Raw genomic sequence first — 27,169 nt, forward strand, 5'->3', positions numbered from 1 at the left:
CGACGGGCCCCAGTTATAGGCCGAGCCGCGGGGAAGACCGGACCTAGAGGACCCGCCCCGCAAGGCAGGGTGTGCAATGTTTTCCGAGGCTTCAGCTTCTCTCTCCAAAGTGTCTCGGAGTTCTCGGACAGGCCCTGGAAGATTCGAGAGCCCTGTGGCCCTAACAGGGACTTAGCCCCCCCATTTACCGTACCCCCCATCCCTGCCAAGTTGCCTGAGCCCCTCCGCTCCTCACCAACCCCTAGGTGTCTCACTGAGGCCCGGGAAAACTACAGCTCCCAGGTTGCATCGCGCCGAGGCCCGTAGTCCGCGAATCAGGCGGCTCAGGTCAGGTGACTTCTGGCCCGCCCTCACGGTATGTCAAGCCGACCCCGGGAAGCGGGTACAGTCCGAGACGACTGCCTCGTTCCATCTGGTCGATGCCCTGAGCCTAGAGGACCTCAGGTGAGAGCCGACGCGGCCCCGAAAGCCTCCCTCGGCTTCCCCGCTTCATTTCCCAGGCGGACCCCCTGAGGTCCAGAGACTGGCACAGCAAGTCAATTGGGCAGCCTGCCGCGCATCCAGCCTCCCTCAGCCGCGCCAGGGTTCCTTCACCGGCCACCAGTCCCGGCCTCTCGGCACCGGACAGCCCCCGGGTTGAAGGGCTCTGGTAGTAGCGAGCGGAGGCAGAGGGCACCGGGCTGCCAGGATGGTTTTGGAGGCTCCGTTCCACTGTAGGTTAGCGCCCCTTCCCCGCCTTCTGCTTAGTTGTCGCTTGAATCGGGTGGCAGAGTTTGCAGATGGCTTTCCAGAGGGGAAACACTGAGAGGACAGACCACTTCAGGAACTCTTTTTGAGGTGCTGAGCGCCGACCTGGGCTCCAAGGTGCTGAGCGCCGGCCGGACGAAACCCCACTCCGTTCTCCGAGGCTTTCAGTCTGGAGCAAGCGGGGAGTACTGGGCCCTGCCTCTTTCAACAATGTTGAGGGAAATAACGTAGGCCTTGTGAGAGCTTGCTAAGTGCCCTCGACAAGGGTTGTATTTATCAATACTTTAGAGCATTGTTTCTCAACCGTTTTTTCTTACCAACCTCTCCCTCTTGAAATTGTAATACTGCTTATAAAAGGGCTATGGACTTCCCAGGTGGCTGGTGGGAAAGATTCCACCTGCCAATGCAGGAGACGCAGGAAATGTGGGTTCAGTCCCTGGGTGGGAAAGATTCCCTGGAGGTGGAAATGGCAACCCACTCCAGTATTCTTGCCTGGGAAATCCCATGGACAGAAGGGCCAGGCGGGCTACAGACAGTCCATGGGGGTGGCAAAGAGTCAGACACAGCTGAGAATGTGCATGCATGCATGCATGCATGAAGGGGCCACAAATCGTGCTTCATTTTTCATCTACATCCTGTGATTTAGTTTCCACTGTCCCTGTTTTCACTTTAGGAAATTGGAGCTTGAGGCGATCAAGTAACGCCCCAAAGTAGCCCAACTCATAAATGGGGAGCTCGGGTTCAAACCTGTGCAGTCACTCTCCAGGACACACGTTCCTTGCCACTCCCTGTATTACTTCTCCAAGAGAAGACGATCTAGGGAGTTCCAGATGGTGGAACAGGTGACAGAATTAACTGGATACCTGACCAAGTGAAGCTGCCTCAGGAGACCCCTCACCCCAGGGAGCCCTGGGGAGGGGATTGGGAGTGGGAGACTTCTTGAAGCAATTGGCATCTGGGGGAGCAGCATGCCACACAGAGCCCATAATGATGAAATTCTCCATTTCTACTTTGTAGCATTTGGAAGACACTAGTTTTTGTGTAATTATTAACTTGATCTTTTTCGAACATTTTATTCAACCACATATCTCTCAAGGTCTCTATCTCTCCTGATGTCTTTCCTCCCACATGTGTCAGCCTTTGGGACCAGGGAACTTTTGTTGTCCAAGAATTTGAGGTCCGCAGTCTACATTCCACTCCTGTGGAATGAAGGAGGAGCCAGTTAGGCCTGATTCTGCACGTCTGAGTCCTCAAAGAAAACCCAGAATCTGCCCTGGGGGACAGACTAAACCCTGAGCTTGAGGACATAAGCAGGTGTGGAGAGCAGAGAGTGGCAAGAAGAGGTTGGGTGGGGGGAGGTCATTCCACATAGACCAGAGAGCAATTTCCTGCAGGTCATCGTACAGAAAGCTGAGGAGAAGGGAGCATGGGAATACAGGGCCAAGGACAAGGCACCCAGCAGAGGCCAGAGAGTGGGGAGATGATGCTGGAAGGTGGGAAAGCTTTTGTACACTAAAGCAGCATGTAGAAACCAAGTTATGGATATTTATGCTGATCTGCCCCCTCCTGACCTTTGGTTCACCTCTCATGCGTGGGGGTTATGGGTACACAGCAACCCATCTCCTTCACTTAACCAATAAACTGCTCCAGGACTGATCTGGGGTTTGTTCCACACCAGGTCCCCTTTGTCAGTGATCCCTGCTGGTCCCAGAAAAGTGACACCTGTCAAATGAAAAATGACTCCTAATCAAGAGTCTGTTGGTGGCATTAACCTATAGACGCTTCTCCCAGGACAGGAAATAAAGTTAATTTCCTTAAGGTTTGGGGCTTCCCTGGTAGCTCAGTGGTAAAGAATTCACCTGCCAGTGCAGGAGACAGGGGTTTGATCCCTGATCCAGGAAGATCCCACATGCTTCACAGCAACTAAGCCTGTGCACCACAGCTATTGGGCCTGTGCCCTAGAGCCCAAGAATTAACTGCTGAGCCCACATGCTGCAACTACCAAAGCCCTCGCACCCTAGAGTCTGTTCTCCACAAGAAAAGCCACCACAATGAGAAGCCCGCACACCGCAACCAGAGAGTAGCTCCCACTCACTGCAACTAGCGGTGAAGACCCTGCACAGCCAAAAATAAATAAAGCTAGTTAAAGAAAAAATTTTTCCTTAAAGTTTATAGGTTCATGGAGTCAAATATCTGACTACGGTTTTAATATCTTGTGAAAAATAAAAGAACCCCCAGCCAATAAGGCTGCATCTTTTTTTCTGTTGTCTAGGTTGCACAAAACAGTTGAAGAGGGAAAAATTCAGCATTTGCCCACTTCCTCAGGGTAGGGCCTTACACAACCCACTGAGCCTCTCAGAGCCCATTTCCCCACATATCAAAGAAAGATAGATTCTCTCTAAACCTCTTCTCCAAGCTGGTGATGCAAAGCCTGTGAGGTCACAGGTGTGAAGTGAAAGTCCTTTATGAACTGTCCATGCATGGTTCCAGGTGGCTTATTGTCCACTTGTTGCTAAGCAGATCCTACTTTAACCTGAACTTCTCTTCCTCTTTGTGTTTCTTCCTAGTTCATTGAAATCAAGGAACATGATAAGGAGGTGGCTGGTTATTTTTATCCTTTTCCCCCTGCAGCTCATAGAGAAATGTGGTAAGTCTAGAAATGGGGTATCTGCTGTGTAGAGCGAAATGGAGGAGGTAGCCTTACTTGTTTGCAGCCAAAGGTTTAGGACCATCCAGACAGCATGTGTCCATCTGCCTCTTGGCTAGGTGGCCACCCAGGTGGTGGAACAGACCGAGGTCTGGAGTCCAGGAGTTTTACAGGGAGCCAAATGGTTCACAAATAATTGACCTTCTGCCCTGGGGGCGCTTTTCCCTTTTCTGTATCACCAAAGTCAAACTGTGGAGCTCCAAAAATCTGGGATAATGTCTGTAGAGAAGAGCTTGTGTTCCACCCCGTGGACCTCACAGAGTGACTTATGGGTCCTGGGAGATGCTGCAGAAGCAGCTGAGGTGGCCACCTTGTTACCTGGTTCTGCCAAGCAAAGACACCTGAGGAGCCTGCCCAGCATCCCCTGGTAAGATGACAGAGCCCTTCCCTTAGAGAAGGACAGAGGAACTGGGCTCAGCAGGGCTAGGGGCCTTACAGAATCTGGGCTGGTTATCGAAAAACACATCAGGGTTTGTGTATCCTTGTGAGGCGTGACCTTCAGGGCAGGGCCCTTTAAAGGCCTGTATTATACCATCAATTTTCCATTGCCCAAACATTGCTGAAATTCTTTCCATGAACACTGTGTAAAGCCTCCAGTGACACCAGGCCCATTATTTTGATCATCTGGCTGTTGTCAAAAATCAAATACAGGTGGAGAAGGAAATGGCAACCCACTCCAGTATTCTTGCCTGGAAAAGTCCATGGACAGAGGAGCCTGGCAGGCTGCAGTCCATGGGGTTACATGACTGAGCACGTGTGCATGAGGGTGGAGGGTCACGGGTTGGTAGCAATAAACTGGTAGAACTAGAAAAAATAAAAATAAATTAAAAAAAAAATCAAATACAGGGACTTCCCTGGCAGCCCAGTGGTAAGAATCCACAGTTCCATTTCAGGAGGCATGGGTTCGATCCCTGTTTGGGGAACTAAGATCCTGCATGCCACTCAATGAGGCCAAAAAATAAAATGAAAATAATTTTTTTTATAGTACATCTTGGAAGTTCCCTGGGGATTAGGACTCCATGCTTTCACAACCAGGTGCCTGGGTTCAGTCCCCAGTTGGAGAACTAAGATCCCATGAGCTTCACAGTGTGGCCAAAAAAAAAAAAAATCAACTACATCTTAAAACTCCCAACCAAAGTTTCCAAATTAACCTTGCACAAACTATGCAAACCCTTGCCGAAGTTTGCCAAGAGCTACGCACAGTGGTTCCACTGCTAGTCATTTGGGCTCTTGAGTCTCTGAGCAAACACTGGTCATCTGATCAGCTCTTCCAGGTTTGTTAAACAATCAGTCATGTTACTTTGCAGGCACACCTTGTGGGGAAGGCGTGACTTGTGGGGAATTGCTTGTGGGGAAGCAATTTCCGAGAAAGAAGAGGTTTCTTCCAAGAAAGAAAGAACACCATGGAGCCTGGTGTTCTTCAGTACGGATGCCAGAGCCCCAACTCCAGACCTGCTGGGTCATATTCTCTGGGACTAAGGCCCAAAAGTGTGCATGCATGCACCTTGGCTTGCTTTAAATAAAGTTCCATTAGTCATGCTAATTCATTGCCCTCGGAAAGAACAAATTCAGCTGCTACTACTCGATTGTACAGAGGGCTAACAGGCCCAGAGAGGGTAGAAGTCTCTCCCAAAGTCACACAGCCACCAAGTAACGAGACTGGGACCCGTGCTGCATTGTGTCACTGAGTCTTTTTTCCTAAATGTTATAAAGGAATAGTCAGAAACCACCATAAAATCAAGGAGCTAGAATTGGGTTTCTGACTTCATTCTACCCTGCCTGTCTTGTCTTTGCTTTGGGGAGTGGTCAGGGAGCTGACTCAATGGAAAAGACTGATGCTGGGGAAGATTGAGGGCCGGAAAAGAAGGGGGCAACAGAGGATAAGATGGCTGGATGGCGTCATTGACTCAGTGGACATGATTTTGAGCAAACTCCAGGAGATGGTGCAGGACAGGGACTGCAGGGATGCTGCAGTCCATGGGGTCGCAAAGAGACAGGACTGAGGGACTGAACAATAGGGAGGGCCTGTGGTGAGCTTTCTCCAGGCAGGAACGCTGAGGTGGGTTGCCAGGCCCTCCTCTCCTCCAGGGACTGAAAGAGTCTGCTTCATAGTTGTCAGAATTAAAAGAAATTAATGAAAAGACCTGGCACCGAGTTAGCCCTTGATATATGTGATGGACTTCCTGGTGGCTCAGATGGTAAAGAATCCACCTGCAATGCTGGAGACCTGGGTTTTGATCCCTGGGTTGGGAAGATCCCCTGGAGGAGAGCTTGGCAACCCACTTCAGTGTTCTTGCTTGGAGAATCCCCATAGACATAGGAGCCTGGTAGGCTACATTCCATGGGGTTGCAAGGAGTTGGACACAACTGAGCGACTAAGCTGGAGAAGGAAATGGCAACCCACTCCAGTGTTCTTGCCTGGAGAATCCCAGGGACAGGGGAGCCTGTTGGGCTGCCGTCTATGGAGTCGCACAGAGTTGGACACGACTGAAGCGACTTAGCAGCAGCAGCACATGGTGAGCTCACTCACCTTCAGTGTTTTTTGCCCCTGCCGGCTGTGGGTGGACCCTAGAAGTGCTGCCACCTAGTGGCAAGGACCTGAGCCCTGGACCCGAAGCCGCCCTAGGTTTGCATCCTGCCTCTACCATTTCTGAGCTGTGTGGACACGACAGTTCCCCTCTTGGGATTCTCTGTTTTCTTCTGTCTACAGTAGGCGTCACGTTGCCCACCTCTCACTGGTGTAGTAATTAGAGAACGGCAGTGGCTGGTGTGGAGTGGGAGAGATGCCAATGAGGATTCGTTTTTAAAAAGCAAAGGCCCTTCTTGGAGGAGCCTTCAGGGAGTCTCATTTGATTATTCCAATGTGGTATCCAGAGCCTCCTGCCCCGGAGCAGACTCTAAAATGTGCTTTTCTGGGATACTGTATGATGCCAGCTTCCTAACTGCCTCCCATCTTGGGCTAAAGTCCTGTGAGGACAGAGCCTGCACCTGCATTCCCACGTGGGGCTGGCAGGGAGAAGGTGGCTCAGGCAGAGCTGAGAGGCCCCAGGTCCCAGAGCCAGGCCCCAGAGTGTGAGTTTCAGGCTGGCCAGTTCCCTTGTGGGAGATGAGTTTACTCTTCCTTTTCCCTGCCTCTTCCCCATCTCCTCCCTCCCCTCCTCTGCCACTGGCCCAGCTGTCCAGCCAGAGGAAGAGAAACTGCCAGGGAGGAGTATTGAGAAGGAGCTCAGACAGTGGAGGTCAAATTAGGGAACTTTTAAATTCCTTCCCAACCTGAGCATCTAAAATTTCATTTCTTCATCTTCTGCATTTGAGGGGTCTGGGGAGGGGAAGACCTGGGCCTCACCTTCAGCCACAGCCTCCGGAACGAACCATGTTCATCAAATGGAGCACCTACTTTCTCCTGTGGGCCCCCTTCCCAGCCCAGTCTAGATTCATGATCACACCTTAGGCTGTGAGTCACCCTGAAGTCTCTCAGGTGAGGGAAGTGAAGTAGACACACCTGGGGTGGGGGCAGGGATGGGGCAGTGCTGCCCAGAGAACACAGGAGGAGTCCCAGAGAAGGTAACTCCTGTGGCCAACTGCCCTGTATTTGGCCTCCCAAACCTGCTTCCTCCTTCACCCCAGAGGCCTATCTGCCTACCTCCTCCTGAGTTAACATCTTAATGCCAAGAAGAAATCTCCGGTAGTGAAACTCTGTGTTGTTCATCCGTCTCCCCCAAGTCCCCAGCAGGGTCAGCCTCCAGAAGGGGATCAGTGAATGGGGTAAGCTGGGCTTTTACAGGGAACCAAAGGCGGTTCTTTGAAACAAGATGTCTCTGAGACTACAGGAAGGGGCAGGACTGGTTCTGCAGGGCCATTTTAGCTCCACGAACAGAGGAAACCCTTGTGCTTTCCATCTGAAGAGGTGGTTTAAGCCCACGTGTTCTAGTCCCAGATCGTGGCTGAATTCCTTTGTGACCAATTTTTGGGCTCTGTGGTTTCTATTTCTAGGTGACTCCTGCAGACCATTAGAGCTCATCTGTGGGGAAGGAATAAGCTACAGCATCTCCTGGCCAGGCCTGTGTCTCCCTCTGTCTCTGGCAGCAGGAGGAGAAAGTGCATAAAGAGGGCATTTCCCTCCCAGTCACTTACTTAGCTTCTCAGAACCTCGAGGGTCTTCGCCTGGGGGATAGAGGTGGTTATAAAGCGTAAGTTCAAGTGTCAGGGCCCCTCCTCCCAGTGTTTCATGGGCCTGAGCTCTCAGTCGTAATGACTCATGTTATTGATTTGGGTTGTTCCAGAGTCAACAGTTGACTTCTCTGTACCTCCCATCGTGAAGCTGGAAAAAGGAAGCTCCACCAGCGTCAGCATCTCCCTCCCGTAAGTTTCCCAGGCCCAGCTCTGTCCTCGGCCCAGCCCATTTGCCCCAAGGCTGGGTCAGGGCTGACCCCTGCTCACTATATTCATATTTTAAGTGATGCCCTTGCCTCTTCACATTAAGACAAGCCAGGGAAAGACAGGCAGCGGCCCTGGGCTGCAGATTGAGGTCCCAAGATCTCTCTCTCCCCCCACAACTGATGAAACTTTGTTTCTGGCAGGAAGGGGAAGACACGTGAGCCTTTTTCTTAGCTCCTTGAGTGACCAGCAGTTGATGCTGGACTTCAAAGTAGTCCTTTGCAAGGCTCTAAATATTTGAAGAGAATCCTGAAGATTGCTAGTGGAGGTGATGGAATTCTAGTTGAGCTATTTCAAATCCTAAACGATGATGTGAAAGTGCTACACTCAATATGCCAGCAAATCTGGAAGACTCAGCAGTGGCCACAGGACTGGAAAAGGTCAGTTTTCATTCCAATCTCAAAGAAAGGCAATGCCAAAGAACGCTCAAACTACTGCACAATTGCACTCATTGCACATGCTAGCAAAGCAATGCTCAAAATTCTCCAAACCAGGCTTCAACAGTATGTGAACCATGAACTTCCAGATGTTCAAGCTGGATTTAGAAAAGGCAAAGGATCCAGAGATCAAATTGCCAACATCCATTGGATCACTGAAAAAGCAAGAGAGTTACAGAAAAACATCTACTTCTGTTTTATTGACTATGCCAAAGCCTTTGACTGTGTGGATCACAACAAACTCTGAAAAATTATTAAAGAGATGGAAATACCAGACCACGTGACCTGCCTCCTGAGAAATCTGGAGATCAGGAAGCAACAGTTAGAACTGGACATGGAACAACAGACTGGCTCCAAATTGGGAAAGGAATATGTCAAGGCTGTATATTGTCACCCTGCTTATTTAACTTATATGCAAAGTACATCATGTGAAATGCTGGGTTGGATGAAGCACAAGCTGGGATCAAGATTGTGGGAGAAATATCAGTAACCTCAGATATGCAAATGATACCACCCTTATGGCAGAAAGTGAAGAAGAATTAAAGAGCCTTTTGATGAAAGTGAAAAAGGAGAATGAAAAAGTTGGCTTAAAGCTCAACATTCAGAAAACTAAGATCATGGCATTCAGTCTCATCACTTCATGGCAAATAGATGGTGAAACAATAGAAACAGTGACAGACTTTATTTTCCTGGGCTCCAAAATCACTGCAGATGGTGACTGCAGCCATGAAATTAAAAGACGCTTGCTGCTTGGAAGAAAAGCTGTGACCAACCTAGACAGCACATTAAAAAGCAGAGACATTACTTTGCTAACAAAGGTCCGTCTAGTCAAAGCTATGGTTTTTCCAGTGGTCATGTATGGATGTGAGAGTTGGACTATAAAGAAAGCTGAGCACCAAAGAATTGATGCTTTTGAACTGTGGTGTTGGAGAAGACGCTTGAGAGTCCCTTGGGCTGCAAGGAGATCCAACCAGTCCATTCTAAAGGAAATCAGTCCTGGGTGTTCTTTGGAAGGACTGATGCTGAAGCTGAAACTCCAATACTTTGGCCACCTGATGCAAAGAACTGACTCATTAGAAAAGAAACTGATGCTGGGAAAGATTGAAGGCAAAAGGAGAAGGGGATGACAGAGAATGAGATGGTTGGATGGCATCACCTACTTGATGAACATGAGTTTGAGTAAGCTCTGGGAGTTGGTGATGGACAGGGAAGCCTGGTATGCTGCAGTCCATGAGGTCGCAAAAAGTCGGACACGACTGAGCGACTGAACTGATTGACTGACTGAAGGTTGGGAGAAGGAGCTGAGTCACTTGGCAGCACTTTCTGAGATGACATCCAGCTCCCTTGGGTGGATCCCACTGTGTAGTGCTCCCAGTCAGCCTTATCTGAGAGTCTCTCCAGCTGCCCTCTGCTGGTTCCTGCACAAGGGTGCCCACCTAGTCCAGATTGTGCCAGAGAGCCCACCTCCTCCTTACCCTTCCCTGCTTTCCCCAGCTTGTGCCTCCCAGCCATGAGGATGCCCTAAGATGAAGGTCTGGAATCCTAGTGGGTTTTTTTCCCCCTCTTTACCCTTCTCCCTTTTCCTCACCTCTCCTAGGATGTCTGATCTAAACTAGAGCTTTGGCACCAAGGCGTCCTAACAGACCTGCATCCCATCCCCAGATACTGCCACTTCTGCACACTGACACCTTGTAAATACAACGCATCATCCCTCTTAGCACAGAGTCCTTGAGCAGCCTCCCACCCCCTTCCAGATTAACTCCAGGCCTCTAAGCACAGACTTGAGCCCCACAGGCTGCTCCCACTCAGACATGTCTCATCACTTTCTGGGGACGCTGCCTGGCCCTTCTCGGAAGTCTTTCCCAGGAGAGCAAATGCCATGTTCCTGTCGGCCTCTGAACACCTTGTGTGGCATTCACAGAATATTTCCCACCAGCTGTGTTCTCATTTGGCCAAAGGGACCCCACCTCTCAAACCCCCAGGGCTAAGCACATAGCCCTGCTGCTGCTGCTGTTGCTTCAGTCGTGTCCGACTCTGTGTGACCCCATAGACGGCAGTCCACTAGGCTCCTCCGTCCCTCGGATTCTCCAGGCAAGAACACTGGAGTGGGTTGCCATTTCCTTCTCCAATGCATGAAAGTGAAACTACGTCACCCTAATTGCCTGAGATGTGCCAGGCCCACCACAAAGTCCAGAGGGCGGGTTGAGATCTCAAGGAGTCCAGCGTCTCAGCAGTAACCAGACTCTTGTCCTCCACAGGCGCCCTTTAAATGCAACCTTGGTGATCACTTTTGAAATCACATTTCGTTCAAAAAACGTTACTATCCTTCAGCTCCCTGATGAAGTAAGTAATGAATCTTAACAGAATGGGTAGAAAATGACTAGATAACAAAACACATTTTCACTAAGAGTTTGTGGAAGTAGGCCACCTTGTTTGTGCACCGGGGGCTGCCCCTGACCTGTTAGTCTAGAAACCTCTGATCTGGGGCTTTGATAGTCTCTTTGACAATGGATGTTTTATGCTATCAAGATGGAATTAGGAAGGTGATGGTAAAAAATGTGAGGCAGAAATGGTTCTGAGAATGTAGAACAAATTCTTAAGATGAATTTTTTTAAGACCTTGCTCCTCAAAGAGCATCCATGGATCAGCAGCATTGTCTTTGCTCTAAAACTTTTTTTTAATTTTATTTTTAATGGAAGTATAGTTGATTTACAGTGTTGTATTAGTTTCCGGTGTATGTACAGCAAAGTGATTGTTAGGTATACACACAAATATTTATTCTCTTATATATATTCTTTTTCAGATCCTTTTCCCTTATAGGTTATTACAAAATATTGACTATAGTTCCCTGTGTTATACAGTAGGCCCTGGTTGGTTATATATTTTATATATAATACAATACTGTGTATATGTTAATCCCATACTCCTAATCTATCTCTCCCCCTTAAAACCTTTTAGAAATACCCTATCACAGACCTACTGATTAAAAATCTGCATATGAGTAAGAGTCCCCAGATGATTTGGGTCCACATTAAAGTTTGCAAATTTCCCTTCTGGGATTCCATTGGTTGAGTGTCTGGAAAAACCAGTGCCAGAGGCTGTCTGGCATAATAGTAATAGCTATTTATAGCCTTTATACATTTATATCTTAATAACACTGCTTCCTCCTAACGGAGGATTCGAGCCAATTACCAGTCAACTTGATTTTTTTTTTTTTAAATCAGTAGGGAGGGGAAAAAAACAGATGAGAGATAAACACAGGAATGAAGATAAACACAGAATGAAGTGGTAGCCCTGAGGCTCAGCAGGAGGCCGTGAGTGGTTGTAGAAATGGGCTGCAAATCAGCTCTGAGCCCCTGAGCAAGCCAACAGTACTGACACATGATCAGATACAGGGCAGATGCCTAGTTCCAGAAGGGACTTGGTGGCCACTTAGAAACACAAACAGTGTTGCCAGCAAATCCTGCTAAAAGTAAGTGTTGATGAGGATAGGAAAATAAGAGCCAAGAGCAGTACGCTTCATGAAAATGAAGCTCACAAGACACTGGCCACGAATTGGATCGCAGGCTTTGCAGCAGCCACTTGCACCATTTCAATTGTCCTGCCGAAGCCCCCTGATTTCAGGGGATAAGAGCCAAAATACATATTCAAGGGTCCCTGAAGAAGCCACTGCAACCCAGTGAGCCCCATTTTCACGGTGCCCACGACATGGGTGGAAGGTGGGGCCCAGGCATGATCCAGGGAACAGAGAGATGGGAGGAGGGGGACAGTGGGATCCAGTGAAGGTCTCATCCCGCTCCCTGCCTCACTCAGAATTCGAGAGCATCAGGAGGCGTGATGGGGAGGTCAGATATTACAGGCAGGCCTCCAGTTTGTTACAGCAGAGCTTTCGAGGAACATTGGACAGAGATGAGAGTAAAGGTGTTCTCCCTGCAGTGTCTGGTGTGTTGCATCTCTTCTGGTTTGTCTCTTGGCAGCCAGGCTGGGCGTGGGGCAGACATCTCTCTGTGGATCTGGAAAAGCTGTCCATGGTAGAGGAAGTCGAGTTAATAACAGTCATCATAGGGTAGTAGTGATGGTAAACAGTTCACTGCTTGCTGTGTCAGTGCCGTAAGCTTTACGGACATCATGTCGTTCAGAGCAACCCTGTAAGGTAGACTCTTGTGTCATCCCCTTTTACAGATGAGCAAACTGAGATCAGAGCTCAAATAACTTGTCCAAAATCAAATATCTAGTGAGAGGAAGAGATAAGCCAGGGGAGGGAGGGCCCTTCTGCTCATAACGTCTACACTGGAGTAGGGGAAATCCGGTTGGCTGATTGGCCCAACATTTCTCCCTCCTGTTAGGAAGTTCCTAGAAGGCAGGGGCTTGTGTGACCTGTCCCTCCATTCCCTAGTGAATAGCTTGGAGCTGGACGTTCGCTAAAGGTCCCAATAACTATGGAGCTCTGGACCTGATTCAGTTTTCTAACAGGTTGTGGTGCCTCCTGGAACAACAAATTCCTCTTTTCGAGTGACATCTCAAAGTGTTGGACAAGTTACCACTTATCTGCATGGAAATCACTCCAACCAGACCAGGTAGGATGGCCACCAGCGGGGGCCCTAAATGATGAGGAGGGAGCCAGTGCCGGCACGTGGGGTTTCTTCCAGACCCCCAGCCCCAGCTCACACTGGTCCCCACGTTCTCTCCAGCCCAAGGATACGCTTCTTGGTGATCCACAGCAACATCGTCAGCATCATAAACCAGGTGATTGGCTGGATCTACTTTGTGGCCTGGTCGGTCTCCTTCTACCCTCAGGTGATCACCAACTGGAGGCGGAAAAGGTAACCCACAGAGCTTTACAAGCAGGTTCACTTGGGGCCAGTAGGACGGGCATTCCAACGAAGCTGTAGGCAGCCTGGATTCCAACTTATCCCTCTGCTCTTCTGCCTTCCTACCCACCCACCCCCACCCTTGCCTTTCATTTTTATTTTATTTTATTTTGGCTGCACTGGGTCTTTGTTGCTGCACGTGGGCTTCTCTAGTTGCGGTGAACGGAAGCTACTCTCTGTTGCGGTGCTCGGGCTTCTCATGTTACCTGGGTCTTCAGCAGCTGTGGCACATGAGCTTAGTCACTCCTGGGCATGTGGAATCTTCCTGGACCAGGGATCGAACCCATGTCCCCTATATTGGCAGGCAGATCCTCATCCACTGTACTATCAGGGAAGCCCCTGCCCTTTCTTAGAAGTGGTCTGATGTGAAAGTTCTAACAGCCCATGTAACAGTTGCAGTGCTGGGCATTTGGTCTTTTGCCCAATTCAGCCCCTCTCTCTGAAAGCAACCAAATGGGGCTTCTCAGTTGAGATGGAGAAGGACCTGGGTAGGCGAGAAGGGGGGGGGTCCACCCACAGCTGCTGTGCTCCTGGTCCCCGCGGCCCTGGAGGAGTTTGTGTCAAGTTGGAGAAGAAAGTTGGCCCACCCTGATTTTAAAGACCCAGGCTTCAGGCACAAGGCCAACAAGGCGTGTGGGCCTCTGAGGTGCTGCTGAGCTGGGACCAGGGTGGGAGGCACTTCGTCTCTGCAGGAGGCCTCCAGACAGCCCCAGGAGGAGGAGGGGGTCAGATGGCATGGGGTGGGCATGGAGAGGGACTGAGGACTGTGCTCTCCTTGGGGAGTTCTGTGTCCTCCAGGCTCCCCCACACCCTGCTTTGTCTCCCCGTCCCTCTCCCCCAGTGTCGTGGGTCTGAGCTTCGACTTTGTGGTCCTCAACCTGATGGGGTTCGTGGCCTACAGCGTGTTCAACATCGGCCTCTTCTGGGTGCCTTCCATCAAGGTACAGCCCTGCCCGGCCCCGCAGCCCCACCAAGCTGGCCGGCGGTCAGGCTGCCCCTCACCCCCCAGCTTCTCCCCACCCCCACACAGGAGCAGTTTCTCCTCAAATACCCCAACGGCGTGAACCCCGTGGACAGCAACGACGTCTTCTTCAGCCTGCACGCGGTCGCCCTCACCCTGGTTGTCATAGTGCAGTGCCTCCTGTACGAGGTGAGCCGCGACCCCAGGCCCCCACCTGCCCTTTTACACAGGACACGGAAGCCCCCAGAAGGGAAATGTGTCCATCCACTCACATCTGCTTTTGGATCATAGATCAGGCCCCACGCTGGGTCCTGTGAGCCCAAACCCTCGGGCGCCCCCAGGTCTGCGGTGAAGGACACAGAGGGAGGCAGTGACGACCCAGCAGGCTGAGAGCTGAGCGGACAGGGAGAACGCGGGCAGTTTGTGGGCCCCACAACTCAGCAGGGAGGAGGGGGATGGAGGGCGCTGAATTGTGGTCCATGGGATGAATAATGTTCTGTGGTGATGGGGAAGAGGGCCAGGGTGGACCACCCCTGCAGGGGGACAGACCTGTGAAGCCCAGGGAGCAGCTAGAGGAACCGAGAGCAGGTGGGTGTGGCCAGGATGGCAGTGGAGGGAGCAGGAACAAGGGCCTGAGAGCCGAGCTGGGAGCCTGGGCACAGCTGTCGCTGGAGGACCACCATCCACTGAGCAGGGAAGGACGGTGTGTGTTAGCACGTGCTTCAGGGCGTCACTGATGCCACTGTTCTCTTTCACTTCCCTGTGGGTGCACCACTTCCCCCCGGGAATTCTCTTCCCACCTGCAAGGTCAGCCAGGATTGCTCGGCCTGACCTTCACAAACCTTCTGGATTTTCTTACCCTTTGCTGAGAAGGTTATATGAGGGAGGCCTGCTTTGGGGAATGGTACACAGGTTGGGGAGAGATTCCAGAGTTGAGCAGGCTCCCTCGGGTGGCCAAAGGAGCCTGGGCTGCAGTGAGGTGCCAGGCCTCCGACGTGATGGGGGCCAGGTCCTCGCATTCTTCCCTGCTCGTGGGTTCTGAGAGGGACCCAGTCCTGCAACGTGGGAACAAGAAGCAAAAGGGCTCTGCTAAGTCCAAGAAGGATGGAACCAGAGGCTCTGATAGTGACAAGGTGTAGGTGGTACTGGGCTCTCCGCACCCCACCCCCACCCCACCCATGTCCCTCCCTTCCCCCTCCCCTTTTCATCCCCAGCGAGGCAGCCAGCGTGTGTCCTGGCTGGCCATCAGCTTCCTGGTGCTCTCCTGGCTCTTCACACTCATCGCCCTGATCATGGCTGCGGTCGGGGCAACCACATGGCTGCAGTTTCTCTTCTGTTTCTCCTACATCAAGCTGGCAGTGACGCTGGTCAAGTATTTTCCACAGGTACCTTCAAGGTCTGCCCGCCTTTTCCCGTGGCTGTTAGCATGAGAGGGACACGGATCCCTTGGGGGCAGCTTCTGACTGGGGCAAGATGTGGGTTGGAAAGCTACCAGGAGGCCAGCGAGCCCAGCAGGAGTGGGACATCACACCAAGCCAGCCGTGACCTCTGCCTGCTCTTCCCTGGGCCCAGAAATCCCATGGGGAAGTTGGTAGCATTTCTCTGACTCGCGCTCAGCTCTGAGAGTCGGGGTCATGTAGATCACTCTCGTCTCTCTCCTTTGCCACCTTTCTAATGACTTCAGTCTTGCCCGCCACCCTACCACCGCTGCCCATGACCACCAACTGATGTCCCTGACAAGCCACGGCAGGATACTGGGGAGATGAGCTGGGAGGAGGCAGCCCACCAGCACCCAGGGTCCTCCTTGTGGGCCCTCAAACCCTCCCTTGAGTGCTCAAGACAGTCCTACTCAGAGTCGGGGACTGAGAGTCACACAGCTTCCGCCACAGCCAGAATGGCCTAGGACCAGTCCAGGTATGAAAGAACTGACAACCACAGGCTCTACTCATGAATCTGGGACCTCATTTAACTCGCTTCCCCAGCACAGGGAACCTTTTGTTCCAGGGACTCAGGAAGGAGAACCTTTTGGCCAGAGTCAGGGCCAGTCCCCTGGAGGGCGTGGAAACAGAGCTATGCCCTTAAGGATCAGCAGCACTCAGTCCCATGGACCAGGGAGGAGGGGCCACTCCAGGCCAGTGCTTTCTTCACAAAGGTGCTGTCGGAGGAGGCCTTGCTGGTGGAGCAGTGTGAAGCTAGGAAGGTGGGATCAGGGTCCAGGGGGCTTGGGAAGGAGGCTTCAGAGTAGGGGAAGGGTCTGGGGGAAGTAGGGCCTCAGTCCTGAGTGTGGGAAGGCTCGGGCCTGGGAAACCTGGGAGGCAGGAGCCTCAGTTAGAGATGTCTAGGACCATCCAGGACTGGAGAGGTGGCAGCAAGCACGAAAGACAGTGGGAGAGGGCCAAGAAGGGGACCTGACAGGTGGCTGACTGGGAGAAGACCACTACGGAGGCCAAGCCGTCCCTCGGGTGGTGAGAAGAGCGGTCGCAGAGACGCCCAGAGGGGGCTGGTGTTGGAGGAAGAGTGTGGGGCCCTGATACCTGGAAGAGGAGTGATGTCCAAGTGGACTGGACCTGGGAAGCCCAAGGTGGAAGCCCTAGAGCCTCAGCAGGGCTGGGGAAGGAGTTAAGTCCACTCCATAGGTGGGAAAACCGAGGCTAGAACTCAAGTCACTCTCCCAAGGTAACACAGCTCCTGTGGTGAAGCTGGGATTCCAAAGTAAGTCATTGGACCTCCCAGGCTGGTTCATAAGCCCAACATGAAGTCCAGGCTGAGTTTGGGGAGAATCTCCATTTGAAGGTGAGAAGAAACAAATCAGAGTTGCCTGAAAGCCAGGATATATGGAAGGATGAAGAAGACGGAGAGACAGCATCCACACATACCCCTCTCCCTCCTCCCATTGCCCTGGCTGGAGTGGGGAGTCTGGAGCCGGGGGTGGAGGTGGGGAGGGATGGGGAGGAGAGCTCTGTTCGCTTGGCTCACAGATGAGACCCCAGGACCCGCCCAGAGTGTGCCTGCAGCTCCAAGTCCAAAGGTCACTGTGTTTTGGGGGCTGAGGTCCAAACAGAGGAGTGGGAGGCATGACAGCCGCTCTTGTTTGGACATAGTCACAAGGTGCGGGAGGCCGCCGGTCAGCCCCCTCACCGCCCTCCGTCTGTCTGTCTGGCCCAGGCCTACATGAACTTTCACTACAAAAGCACCGAGGGCTGGAGCATTGGCAACGTGCTTCTGGACTTCACTGGGGGCAGCTTCAGTCTCCTCCAGATGTTTCTGCAGTCCTACAACAATGGTGAGTCAGCCAGCAGGCTGCTGCCCACCTGGACAGCTGGAGGTGCAGGGCGGTAGGGGCAGGGCTTCCTGGGAACCACCCCTCCCCTACTCGGGAATCCTAGCCAGTCCCAGGCCTTGGGTGAGGCTCACCTAGGGGGCATTTCTAAATTCACTTGGCTGCACCCTTCCCAGGTGGCGCAATGGTAAAATATCAGCCCGCGCTGTAGGAGACCTGGGTTTGATCCCTGGGTGGGGATGATCCCCTGGAGGAAGAAATGGCAACCCACTCCAGTATGCTTGCCTGGGAAATCCCATGGACAGAGAAACCTGGCAGGCTACAGTCCATGGTGTCACAAGACAGACACAACTGAGCACATAGCATGGTGTGTGATCTTAGTTCCCTAACCAGGGACTGAACCCGCATTCCCTGCACTGGAAGGTGGATTCTTAATCACTGGACTGACCACCAGGGAAGTCCCTTGCCTAGGGGATTTGGCAGCTAGAGGATTTGTGGTTTCCTGGGCAGAGGAGGGAACCCCCCCTCCACTGACTCCCTGAAGCCCCACGTGCTCCAGCTGTTTGAGAAGCATCCAACCTAAAACCACAACCCATCCCATCCCCTCTGGCTGTTTACAGACCAGTGGACACTGATCTTCGGAGACCCAACCAAGTTTGGCCTCGGCATCTTCTCCATCATCTTCGATGTTGTCTTCTTCATCCAGCACTTTTGCTTGTACAGAAAGAAACCAGGGTATGACCAGCTGAACTAGCTCCCCGGGAACCAGTGGAAAGAGCCCAGGCCCGGGCCCTGGTGGGGAAGTTTCCATCAGGAAGGCTGGAGAAGCGGTCTGGAGAGCTGGGCTGGCTCGGTGCGGAGAAGCACTCTGTTCCTTGGGGCCAGACGCCTTAAACTTGAACCAGCCTGCCTTCATCCTGGACTCTGCCAGGCCAGGGAGGACCCTCCCTCTGGGATAGGCACCCTGACTGTGTGCAGAGATTAATAGCTGGCGGTCTGTTGCCCTGGGCCTTTCCGGTCAGGCCCCTGGCCCTCCTGCATCTTGATGCTGCATCTCTGTTTTCTTTAAGGCTTCAGGCAGCACACAGGGCTTCTGGCAGCCGTCCCAGGCAGGACTGAGCACTGAGCTTGGAGCTGAAGGCCTTGCCCCGCCGCCCAAGCAACCAGTGTTTCTGGGAGCGGCCTGAAGGACTGACCGGGCAGCTGGGAGAGTCAAGGGAGCCTTGCTGCCACTGCTGTGTTCAGAGACCAAGCAGCCAGGTGCTGTGTCTGATAGACCCGGAGGCGCTGGTGTTGGTGGCAGAGGGGCTAGGACTTTGGGGTTAGGCCTTGGGGCACCGCCTCTGAAGGCTGCGTCCTCTGAGCACTAACAGTGCGGACACTCACCCTACATCCAGGTGGCCACAGCCAGGCTCTCGTAAAGGACCACTATTTCCAAACCTTGAGGTGCCCAACAGATTGGTTCAGAACCGAGCTCACATCCAGCTCTCTCAGAATCTTCGTCACACTAACGAGCCATTTGGGATTTTTCAGAGGGCTGCTTCGGAAGTGAGTGGCTTACTCTCCTCTGCCTCTGCCTACCTCCACTTTCCCATGTTCAGGCCCCACACGCGCTCCTTGCCCCAAGTTTGGAGGATAGGACACACATACACACATACACACACACCAGTCTGTGCCTTAGAGGCATGTTAGACCTGCCAAGTGGTGAGAGCAGCCCCCTTCCCTCACTTTCCCAGACTCCGACCTGAGACTCACCAACTTGCGGCTGTTCCAGAGCCTCAAAGGACTTGAGACCACCTCACACACTCCTTGTGGGCCCAGCCTGATCCCAGAGCCCCTTCCTTCCCACCCCAAGCAGTCGTCCTGCCTCTGGCAGGAGGGGAGGTAGATGTGCCTTGTCCATACCTCGAGCTTGTCGATCCATGAGATGGACGAGGGGCTTCTGTCCTCAATTAAACCTGATTCATTTCCTCTCTGCAAACTGAGCATTTGCCAGATGCAGGAGGCAGGTGTGTTGGCTTCCGAACCAAGTCCTTAGGGCTTAGAGAGACAGCCTCAGTCATTCCACCGTAAGGAAGTGCGTGGGATTTGGAAGTTCACCAATCCCGAAATGGCTGTGTGCCAACCCAGTGTATCACCAGGGGAGCCCTGCTGGGCGGCACTGCTGGATGCTCAGGGTCAGGCTGGTCCCACAGGAGCCGTCTGCATGACCAAAGGTGTGGCAGTCCAGCTGTGTGGCCGTAAGCAAGGGCTGGATGCGTTCTTTAAGGGTATGTGGGAGAAGGGGCAGGGGAAGGGGGTGGTAAATCTTCCAGATTCTTCCTCTAGCCAGCTGTACTAAGTATCAAAGAATTTAGGGACTTGTTTCCCTAAAGCAGAAAGTGCAGCCTGACCAAGCCCACATGCCTCATTTATTTGGGCCACCCAGTGTGTGGTTGGGTAACACAGTTTAAAGATGGGAGATTGCAAAAATCTAACTTGCCTAGGCTAGTGGGTCTATGAGTGGCGGCAATTCCCAGAGTCAGTACTGCAACCAGTCCTGGGCCACGCAGAGGGCACAGCGCCCCCCAGCTCACTCCCATACCATCAAACCACAGCCTGCATCCCTGGCATGGATACACTGAGTTCTCTTATGTCTAGGGAGTGCGTGTCTGCCCTTGGTGTCCATGAGGCCCCTTCCCAGTGGGAGCTGAGGCTAGGTTACACCAAGGTAGTGGGGGTCTCCCTGGCCCAGTTCCAGGGAAGGGACTCTCAGACATTCCCACAGAGCAGCCCTAGCCCAGTACAGCATCAGTGGGTTTGGGAATAGATGGGCTTCATCCACGGCCAAAGCCCTCTGACAATTCACCCCCAAGTATCCCTCCCCCGTGTCTCAGCAAAGACCCCTGATGAATGAATTCCAGCACTGTTTATTGGGCACAGAATGTAGGGCAGCTTCCCACTGCCCCATTTCCATAGTAACCAAAGTCAGGCCAGTGCCCTCACTAAGAGTAGCTCCCGCGTGTGAATTAGTAAGCTTAAATTCCAAAGTTGAACTGGCACCTCCAGAGAGTGAGATAAAAAACACTTTGTATCAAAGCTGTGATTAAAAAAATGTAAAAGTTAAACCCACAGGCATAGAGAAAAACGGGCAATCCTGAAAACTGCCCTGAAATGTTACCCTCGTCTAAATCCTGTAAGCAGGTGAACCCTGGGGGAGGCCAGCGCCCCTTGGGGGGTGGGGGTGAAATGGGGTGACTTATGAGCCTGCCTGGCTTCCATCCAGGCAGACCTTCGTAGTGTCTCTGGCAGTGAATCGAGTCCCCTCTGGGGAATGCAGGGAAAAGCGTGGGGCACAGGCACTGCGGAGCTGAGAAACAGGGGCAGGGCCAAGCCCTGTGCTTCTCAGCTGCGTGGTGCTATCAGGAAGTGGGGCCCCTGATCACCTGGGCACTACTGTGGCCAGGCAGCAGGGTCTGGGGGCCGAGACTGGTCACTGCAGGCTGACTGTGACTCGGCTCCAGGCCCTGTTGCCAGTCCTCAGCATCCAAGGGGGAGAGATGGTCCCAGAGCCCTGGGCCAGTGCGGGGAGAGGGGATCAGGCCGGGCCAGGGATCCGTTCTTGCCCTTCTGAGCGGGGGACCCAGCAATGAGCAGAAGCCAGGATGAGAGGCAGACAGAGCGTGGAAGTGGTGTCACTGTACAAAGGGCGGGCAGGCACAGCCGGGGCCCCTGGCAGCTGCTAGGACAGCATGGACTGCTGCACGGCCTTCTGCAGCGATTGCCGCGTCACCAGCAGACGCACCACCTCCTCCGAGCGCTTGGTGAGCCGCTTCCGGGCCTGGTCATGTGTGACCATGGTCATGTCCCAGCCGTTCACCTGGCCCAGGGAGAGAACACAGCCCCCTTCAGGTCACTGCCTTCTGGGATCTGAAAATAGGATGGGCTTTGGGGGCCTAGGTCACCCAAGCTGATGTCCCCGGGCTGGGCACGTGCTCACACACACACACACACACACAAGAGGGATCCAGCACAGGCTCCTAAACTACTTCGGTGTGTCTCCCAGGTGCCCAGGAAGGTAGGTAGGGGCAGCCCAACAACCCCAAGGGCTTTACACCCTCCAGCACAAGCCTTGTTTTCCTCTTTCGGGACACTGGTTACCTGCATGATCTTGTCCCCGATCTGCAGCCCAGCAATTTCCGCAGGGCCTCCTTCGGATACCCGTGTGACGTAAATGCCCTGGGAAGAGGCAGCCCACGTCAATCCCTGGGGGTCACTGGACTGGCCACCTAGCCATAGAGCAAAGCCAAGCAGCGCATACTCCTAGCCATCTATCCCACACCCTGGCCGTGCTAAGACAGCTAAGGGGGAAGTAGGGCAGCCCCACGGATGCTCCAACCCCTGCTGGCCACCTGGGCCTTCCTATGCTGGGAGGGCTGGGAGGCCTACTCTCCCCCACCCCACCCCTAGTTACTCCCACCAGATCATCTCTTGGACCTTCTTTTTTTCCTTGGACCTTCTTAAGAGAGGACCATTTGAGAGAGAGGAGGTCTGCTCCTTCCACAAAGGCCCAGGAAACAACGAGCCACTATCTCAGGCCTCTGTGCCCCACAAGAGAGATCCCCAGATCTTAGTCCAGCTCACCTTGTCTGTCTTATCTTCTGAGAAAGGGTTCTGGGAGGGATCCTGGTCAATTCCGCCTCCAATGCTGAAGCCCAGAATTAAGTTCTCACCTTGACGCAGCTTGTGAATTTCAACTCTTTGCTGGCAAAGATGAAAAAAAAACAAGTTGGGGATGAGCAGATGTGGAGAGCAAATGGGGTCTGTGACCCCTGCAGCAGCCTCAGGCGGCTGGGTAGACATGTCCTGGAGGAAGGGCCCAGGGCCTCCTGCAGGAATCTAGCTGGTCACCAGGAATCTAGCTGATCACGAGGCTGGGAGGCTGGGGGGTTGAGACAGAACTCAGCCATACCAGTCCACCCCCAACAACCCTCCGTCCCAACTTCTAGCTTACTCTGCCTCAAGCACTAGCCTTCCTCACACATGTTAAGCCCCTCCTGGCCCAAAAGCCAGGCTGCTGTGGCTGCTCTGGATGGGCTCCTGTGTCCCAAGGGAGGGACCACACAGGGCAGGAGTGGTCAGGCCCTGAAAACAAATGCAGGCACCTGGCTGAGCCAGTTCAGATTGCTGAGCCAGCCGTGTCCAGGGCAAGCCAGGAGATGCTTCAGGAGAAGCAGAGACTGGACTTGCACAGAAAGGAGGAAGGGCTGTCCTGGCCAAAGGAACAGGAGCAGAGGCTTGAAGGTGCTGTGGATACATGTCCACGAGACCGGAGTGTACAGTGCAGGACCGGAACTGGGAGGTGAAATGAGGCTGAACCCAGATCAAGAAGGCTGGGAGGACAGGAGGGAGGGGGCATCTCCCTAAGCCTCAGGCCCTGACTTGAGCAGTGCAGGAAGCGGAGAAGGGATCTAGAGCTCTCCCACCATACTCTGAGGTTGGGGGTTCCCATCTGTGCCAGGCTTCTTTCAAAGTCCTCAGCAGGCACCTCCGGTCACCAGATGCTGGGAGCCAGACCAGACAGCCCCACCTCCAAAGTTGAGAGTCTTAACAGGAAGAAGAAAAAAACCAAACCAAAAGGTGACTGGATCTCGACCAGAGGGGCTTCAGGAAGGAGGTACTGTTTGCACCAGGCCTTGGACTGACCAGGAGTTTGGCCACTTGATCTTGATTCTGGGCCCTGGAGCTCTTAGGAGTTGGGGAGGGCTGGGTGATGGTAGATCGTGGTCAAATTTGATGCTAGAACGACCGCTCAGGCAGAAGGGGAACAGGTGTCTCACCAAGGTGGAATATGGAGGCCAGGGGACATGAGCCACTTAAGAAAGTGAGATCTACAGATTCCAGGGACTTCACTGGCAGCCCAGTGGTTAAAACTCCTCACTCACAATGCAGGAGGTCCAGGTTTGATACCTGGTCAGGAAACTAGATCCTACAGGTCACAACTAAGACCAGGCGCAGCCAAATTTAAAATAAAATGAAAAAACAGACTCCAGACTACTTGTGGCAGAAAAGCATCAAGGGAGCACCGGGTTGGCCACCTGGCCTGGCTGAACACAACCACCTCCCAGATGGGGACCCCAGAGGGGAAGGAGCATGCTGAGCTGGAGAGCCAGGAGCGCTCCAGGCAGGGGTCCAGAAAGCAGACCAGCCTATGAAGCCAGAGTTCAGAGGAGAAGCCAAAATGTTCACTACACTGGAGAGGGCATGGGGTAGGGAGGAGCTGCTTCCACCCCATCCTGGATCCAAGAGACAAGAGGGAGAGGCCAGACCCCACCCACCGTGTTCAGACATGTTCCTAGTATGAGAAGAATTGGAAGGCCAAGGTCCTAAAGCTTTGAGGAAGGCCCAGGGACCAGCCATGACATGTGAGAAAGGGGTTGTAGGAAGCGTGACATCTGTGGCCCACTGGACCTACGTCCTTGTGCCCAAACGTGTGCGCTCCTCCGGGCCTGCCTCCACCTCCTCTGACATACACCTCTGCACACCTTTGACACTCTCCAAGGTCAGAAAAAAGTACAGGCTCTAAGACTGAGAGAGAAGGTCCCGTCACTGATTTGCTGGGCAAGGTCAGGCAGGTTACTGCCCCTCTCTGCTTTCCCACCTACACCCATTTTTTTTTTTTCCCAGCTAAGGAGCAAACTTGACCTGTTCTCTTTAGGGCAGCTAGAGAGCTGGGAAAAGCCAGGTGGTGCAGCCAGGGTGAAGCTGAGGACTGCTGTCAACAGGTCCTGGAGCTGGTGCTCTAAGCTCACCCTCAAAGGTCAGCTTTTATCAGTGGCTCCCTGGTCACACCACCTAACTGCAGGAGTCCCCAGCACTGCCATCTGAAATACTGTAGCCAGTCCCAGGCCCCAGGGATGGGACTTCCACCCAACCCGTTCGCTGCCCAGAAGGCATTTCTTCTCAGCGACCTGGTTCCTTTCTGAGGGCTTCTTTGCACAATTAGGCATGACCAGACTTCTCTCCCAGGGACGGGGGAGCCTGGTGGGCTGCCGTCTACGGGGTCACACAGAATCGGACACGACTGAAGCGACTTAGCAGCAGCAGCAGCAGACTTCTCTCTAGGTCTGTTTCCCCACCTCAGCCACAGAATGGGGCCTGCAGGTCCCATCCAGCTGTGGCATTAACATCTGGCTCTAATGTCCCCGTCTGCCTTTACCTATTCTAATAGTACTTGGCACCCGAGACGACCCAAGGGAGGAGAGTAGGGCCTGAGCGGACCCCAAAAGGTCTCCTCAGGCCCCAAGTGCCAGCTAGGGGGCCTGGACTTTGCCCCAAGGGCTGGGAATCCATGGAAAGTTCGATCAGGATCGAGCCCGTTGCATGAACCTTCACCCTGGCCCGGGCGGCGGTGGGTCCGAGACGGAAAGGCTGCACAGGAGGGGTGAGGGTCTGGCTGCTACGCTGGCCCCGGCCACCTCCACCCCGCAAGCCTCCCTCTGGGCGGCGGCGCCGGCTAGAGCGGAGGAAGCACTTCCTCATTCCAGAGGCTGCGACTCATAGACGTCGGGGCCGGCGCCCGCCCCTCGCGGCTGCCCAGCTGGGGACACAGATCCAGGAAAGGGGCGCTTTCCCAGACTCCCACAGCCGGAGCCTTTCTCCTCAATCTTCGCTGCTCCCGGCTGGCTGAGAGAAGTCCAAAGCGGCGGCGGTAATACGCGGGGTCTGGCCTGGATCCTGGCTCTTCAGGAGGTTTCTGGGTCCCAGACTCTTCTGTTGCATGGATGGGGAAGACCGCGGCCCGGCTCAGGCAGAGCGGGAATCGGAGCTCTGGCTCCAAGTTTGCAAGAGCCCCGCTCGACGCTGTGTCAACCTGTTTGGGGTGTCAGTTTACCTATCTGCAAAGTGGGGGCTAGCCAAGACGAGGAGGAGCCCGCGCGAGCGCACTCACCACCACGGCGGTGACCGGCTGGCCCGGGACGTAGGACATCTCGACCCCAAACTGGTAACCAAGTGTAGTTTAGAGAAGCCCTCAGCGAAAATCCCCGCGGCCGCGCCCTCTCTTGGTTAACAAAGGCGGCCCAACCAGGCCCGCCCCCTTATGAATAGTTAAGAAGTCTCCGGCCAATCATCGACCGGAGCGCTGTTCGGCTTTCGGAAGTCACGGCGTGTGCGCAGAAAATCAGAGAGCGGGTGGAGCGTACTCGGGGCTACCACTGCGCATGCGTCGTAAGGCTGGCACCGGGGCCAGGCGCCTGCGCAGCCTGGGCCGTCCCAGCATCCTCCAGCGCAAGATGGCGTCGCGGGGATCCGTACCCGAGGCTTTCTGAGGGAACGTCGAGTGACCGCGTCCGCGGCTGGGTTCCAGGTAACTGAGCGAGTCTGGGCGGGAAATGCAGATGTACCGCCGGCACCCCGAGCTCTCAGCCTTCTCAGCGTCTTTCGAAGGTCCGAGACCGAGGGGTGCGGGGTCTCGGCGGCCCCAGGGGGAGGGGCGGCGTGAACCCAAACTCGCCATGCTCCGGGCGCCACTTGTAACTTGGTTCTCTCCGCAGCCTCGCGTTGCTCCACGAGAAATCAGACTGAGCCCGGGAGGGTGCGATGGCCGCTGTGGTGGCCAAGCGCGAAGGGCCGCCATTCATCAGCGAGGCCGCCGTGCGGGGCAACGCCGCCGTCCTGGATTACTGCCGGACCTCGGTGTCGGCTTTGTCGGGGGCCACGGCCGGCATCCTCGGCCTCACTGGCCTCTACGGCTTCATCTTTTACCTGCTCGCCTCCATCTTGCTCTCCCTGCTTTTAATTCTCAAGGCGGGAAGGAGGTGGAACAAATATTTTAAGTCGCGAAGACCTCTCTTTACAGGGGGTCTCATCGGAGGCCTCTTCACCTACGTCCTGTTCTGGACATTCCTCTACGGCATGGTGCACGTCTACTGAAACGGGGGCAGGGATGACTTTTTAAAAAAAAACAGATCGGGAGGACTGTTGCCAGAAATTAACACCGGGTAGATTTACCTAGTTTTTAAATTGTTGGAATCGCTGCTTGTTCTGTAAAGTTATAAATAATTTATATCTGAAGACGAAGAGCCTGTACAGTTCTTCAGATTAAATGAAGCGTGAGACCCTTTGTGGAGTTTTTTTCCCTCCCTCATCGCATAACCCCTGGCTGTCAGGGGGTGCAGAATCCCTGGTACTGACTCTGGGAGAACTGGGACTGGGGCCTTGGCTTTCTGTCTTGATTCCTTGTCCACCCAGAGAGAGGACACGAGGACCTAAACAAGGAGAGAACTTACCGTTAGCATCCTGAGAACTAGTAACAGTTAAAGTGTTCCCTACAGGGACAGGGGAGCCGGTCGAGCTACAGCCCATGGGGTCGCAGAAGAATCAACTTGGCAACAACAAATATGCCGGGCATCGTACCTTGTACCGTTTACACTTGTTACTTTTTTACACTTGTTATTTTACACTTGTAACTCAGTTACTAGGTGCTGAGTTCCTCAGTCATGTACCACTCTTTGCAACCCCATGGGCTGTAGTCCACCAGGCTCCTCTATTCATGGAATTTTCCAGGCAAGAATAGTGAAGCAGGTTGCCGTTTCCTTCTCCAGGGGATCTTCCTGATGCAGGGATCGAACCCAGGTCTCTTGCGACTCCTGCATTGGCAGGCAGATTCTTTATCACTGTGCATGTTGCCTCCCTGTGGGGGAATCGTCACCAGTCCCCAGTAGGTGGGGATACTCTTACCACTGTACT

General features: G+C 53.5%; 3 protein-coding genes across 5 annotated transcripts; 2 read left to right on the top strand and 1 right to left on the bottom strand.

Annotated features, from left to right (window-relative positions):
• The first annotated feature begins 45 nt into the window (after positions 1-45).
• On the top strand, positions 46-20,547 carry CTNS (cystinosin, lysosomal cystine transporter). 2 transcript variants are annotated; one of them, NM_001102264.1, is given in 11 exon segments: positions 396-444; positions 3,315-3,394; positions 7,738-7,816; positions 10,587-10,671; positions 12,802-12,905; positions 13,020-13,151; positions 14,041-14,140; positions 14,230-14,349; positions 15,375-15,545; positions 17,326-17,443; positions 18,061-20,547. In NM_001102264.1, coding segments are annotated over 10 exon segments (1,104 nt in total). In that variant the 5' UTR covers positions 396-444; positions 3,315-3,333; the 3' UTR covers positions 18,195-20,547.
• TAX1BP3 (Tax1 binding protein 3) lies at positions 20,334-25,468 on the bottom strand. 2 transcript variants are annotated; one of them, NM_001034474.1, is given in 4 exon segments: positions 20,334-21,299; positions 21,581-21,658; positions 22,064-22,183; positions 25,371-25,464. In NM_001034474.1, coding segments are annotated over 4 exon segments (375 nt in total). In that variant the 5' UTR covers positions 25,410-25,464; the 3' UTR covers positions 20,334-21,161.
• A 217-nt stretch (positions 25,469-25,685) lies between these two features.
• EMC6 (ER membrane protein complex subunit 6) lies at positions 25,686-26,536 on the top strand. The gene is given in 2 exon segments (NM_001078035.2): positions 25,686-25,787; positions 25,975-26,536. A coding segment is annotated over 1 exon segment (333 nt). The 5' UTR covers positions 25,686-25,787; positions 25,975-26,020; the 3' UTR covers positions 26,354-26,536.
• Positions 26,537-27,169: the final 633 nt, after the last annotated feature.

The sequence above is a fragment of the Bos taurus genome, chromosome 19 (genome assembly GCF_002263795.3).
Source record: "Bos taurus isolate L1 Dominette 01449 registration number 42190680 breed Hereford chromosome 19, ARS-UCD2.0, whole genome shotgun sequence".
Lineage (NCBI taxonomy): Eukaryota > Metazoa > Chordata > Mammalia > Artiodactyla > Bovidae > Bos > Bos taurus.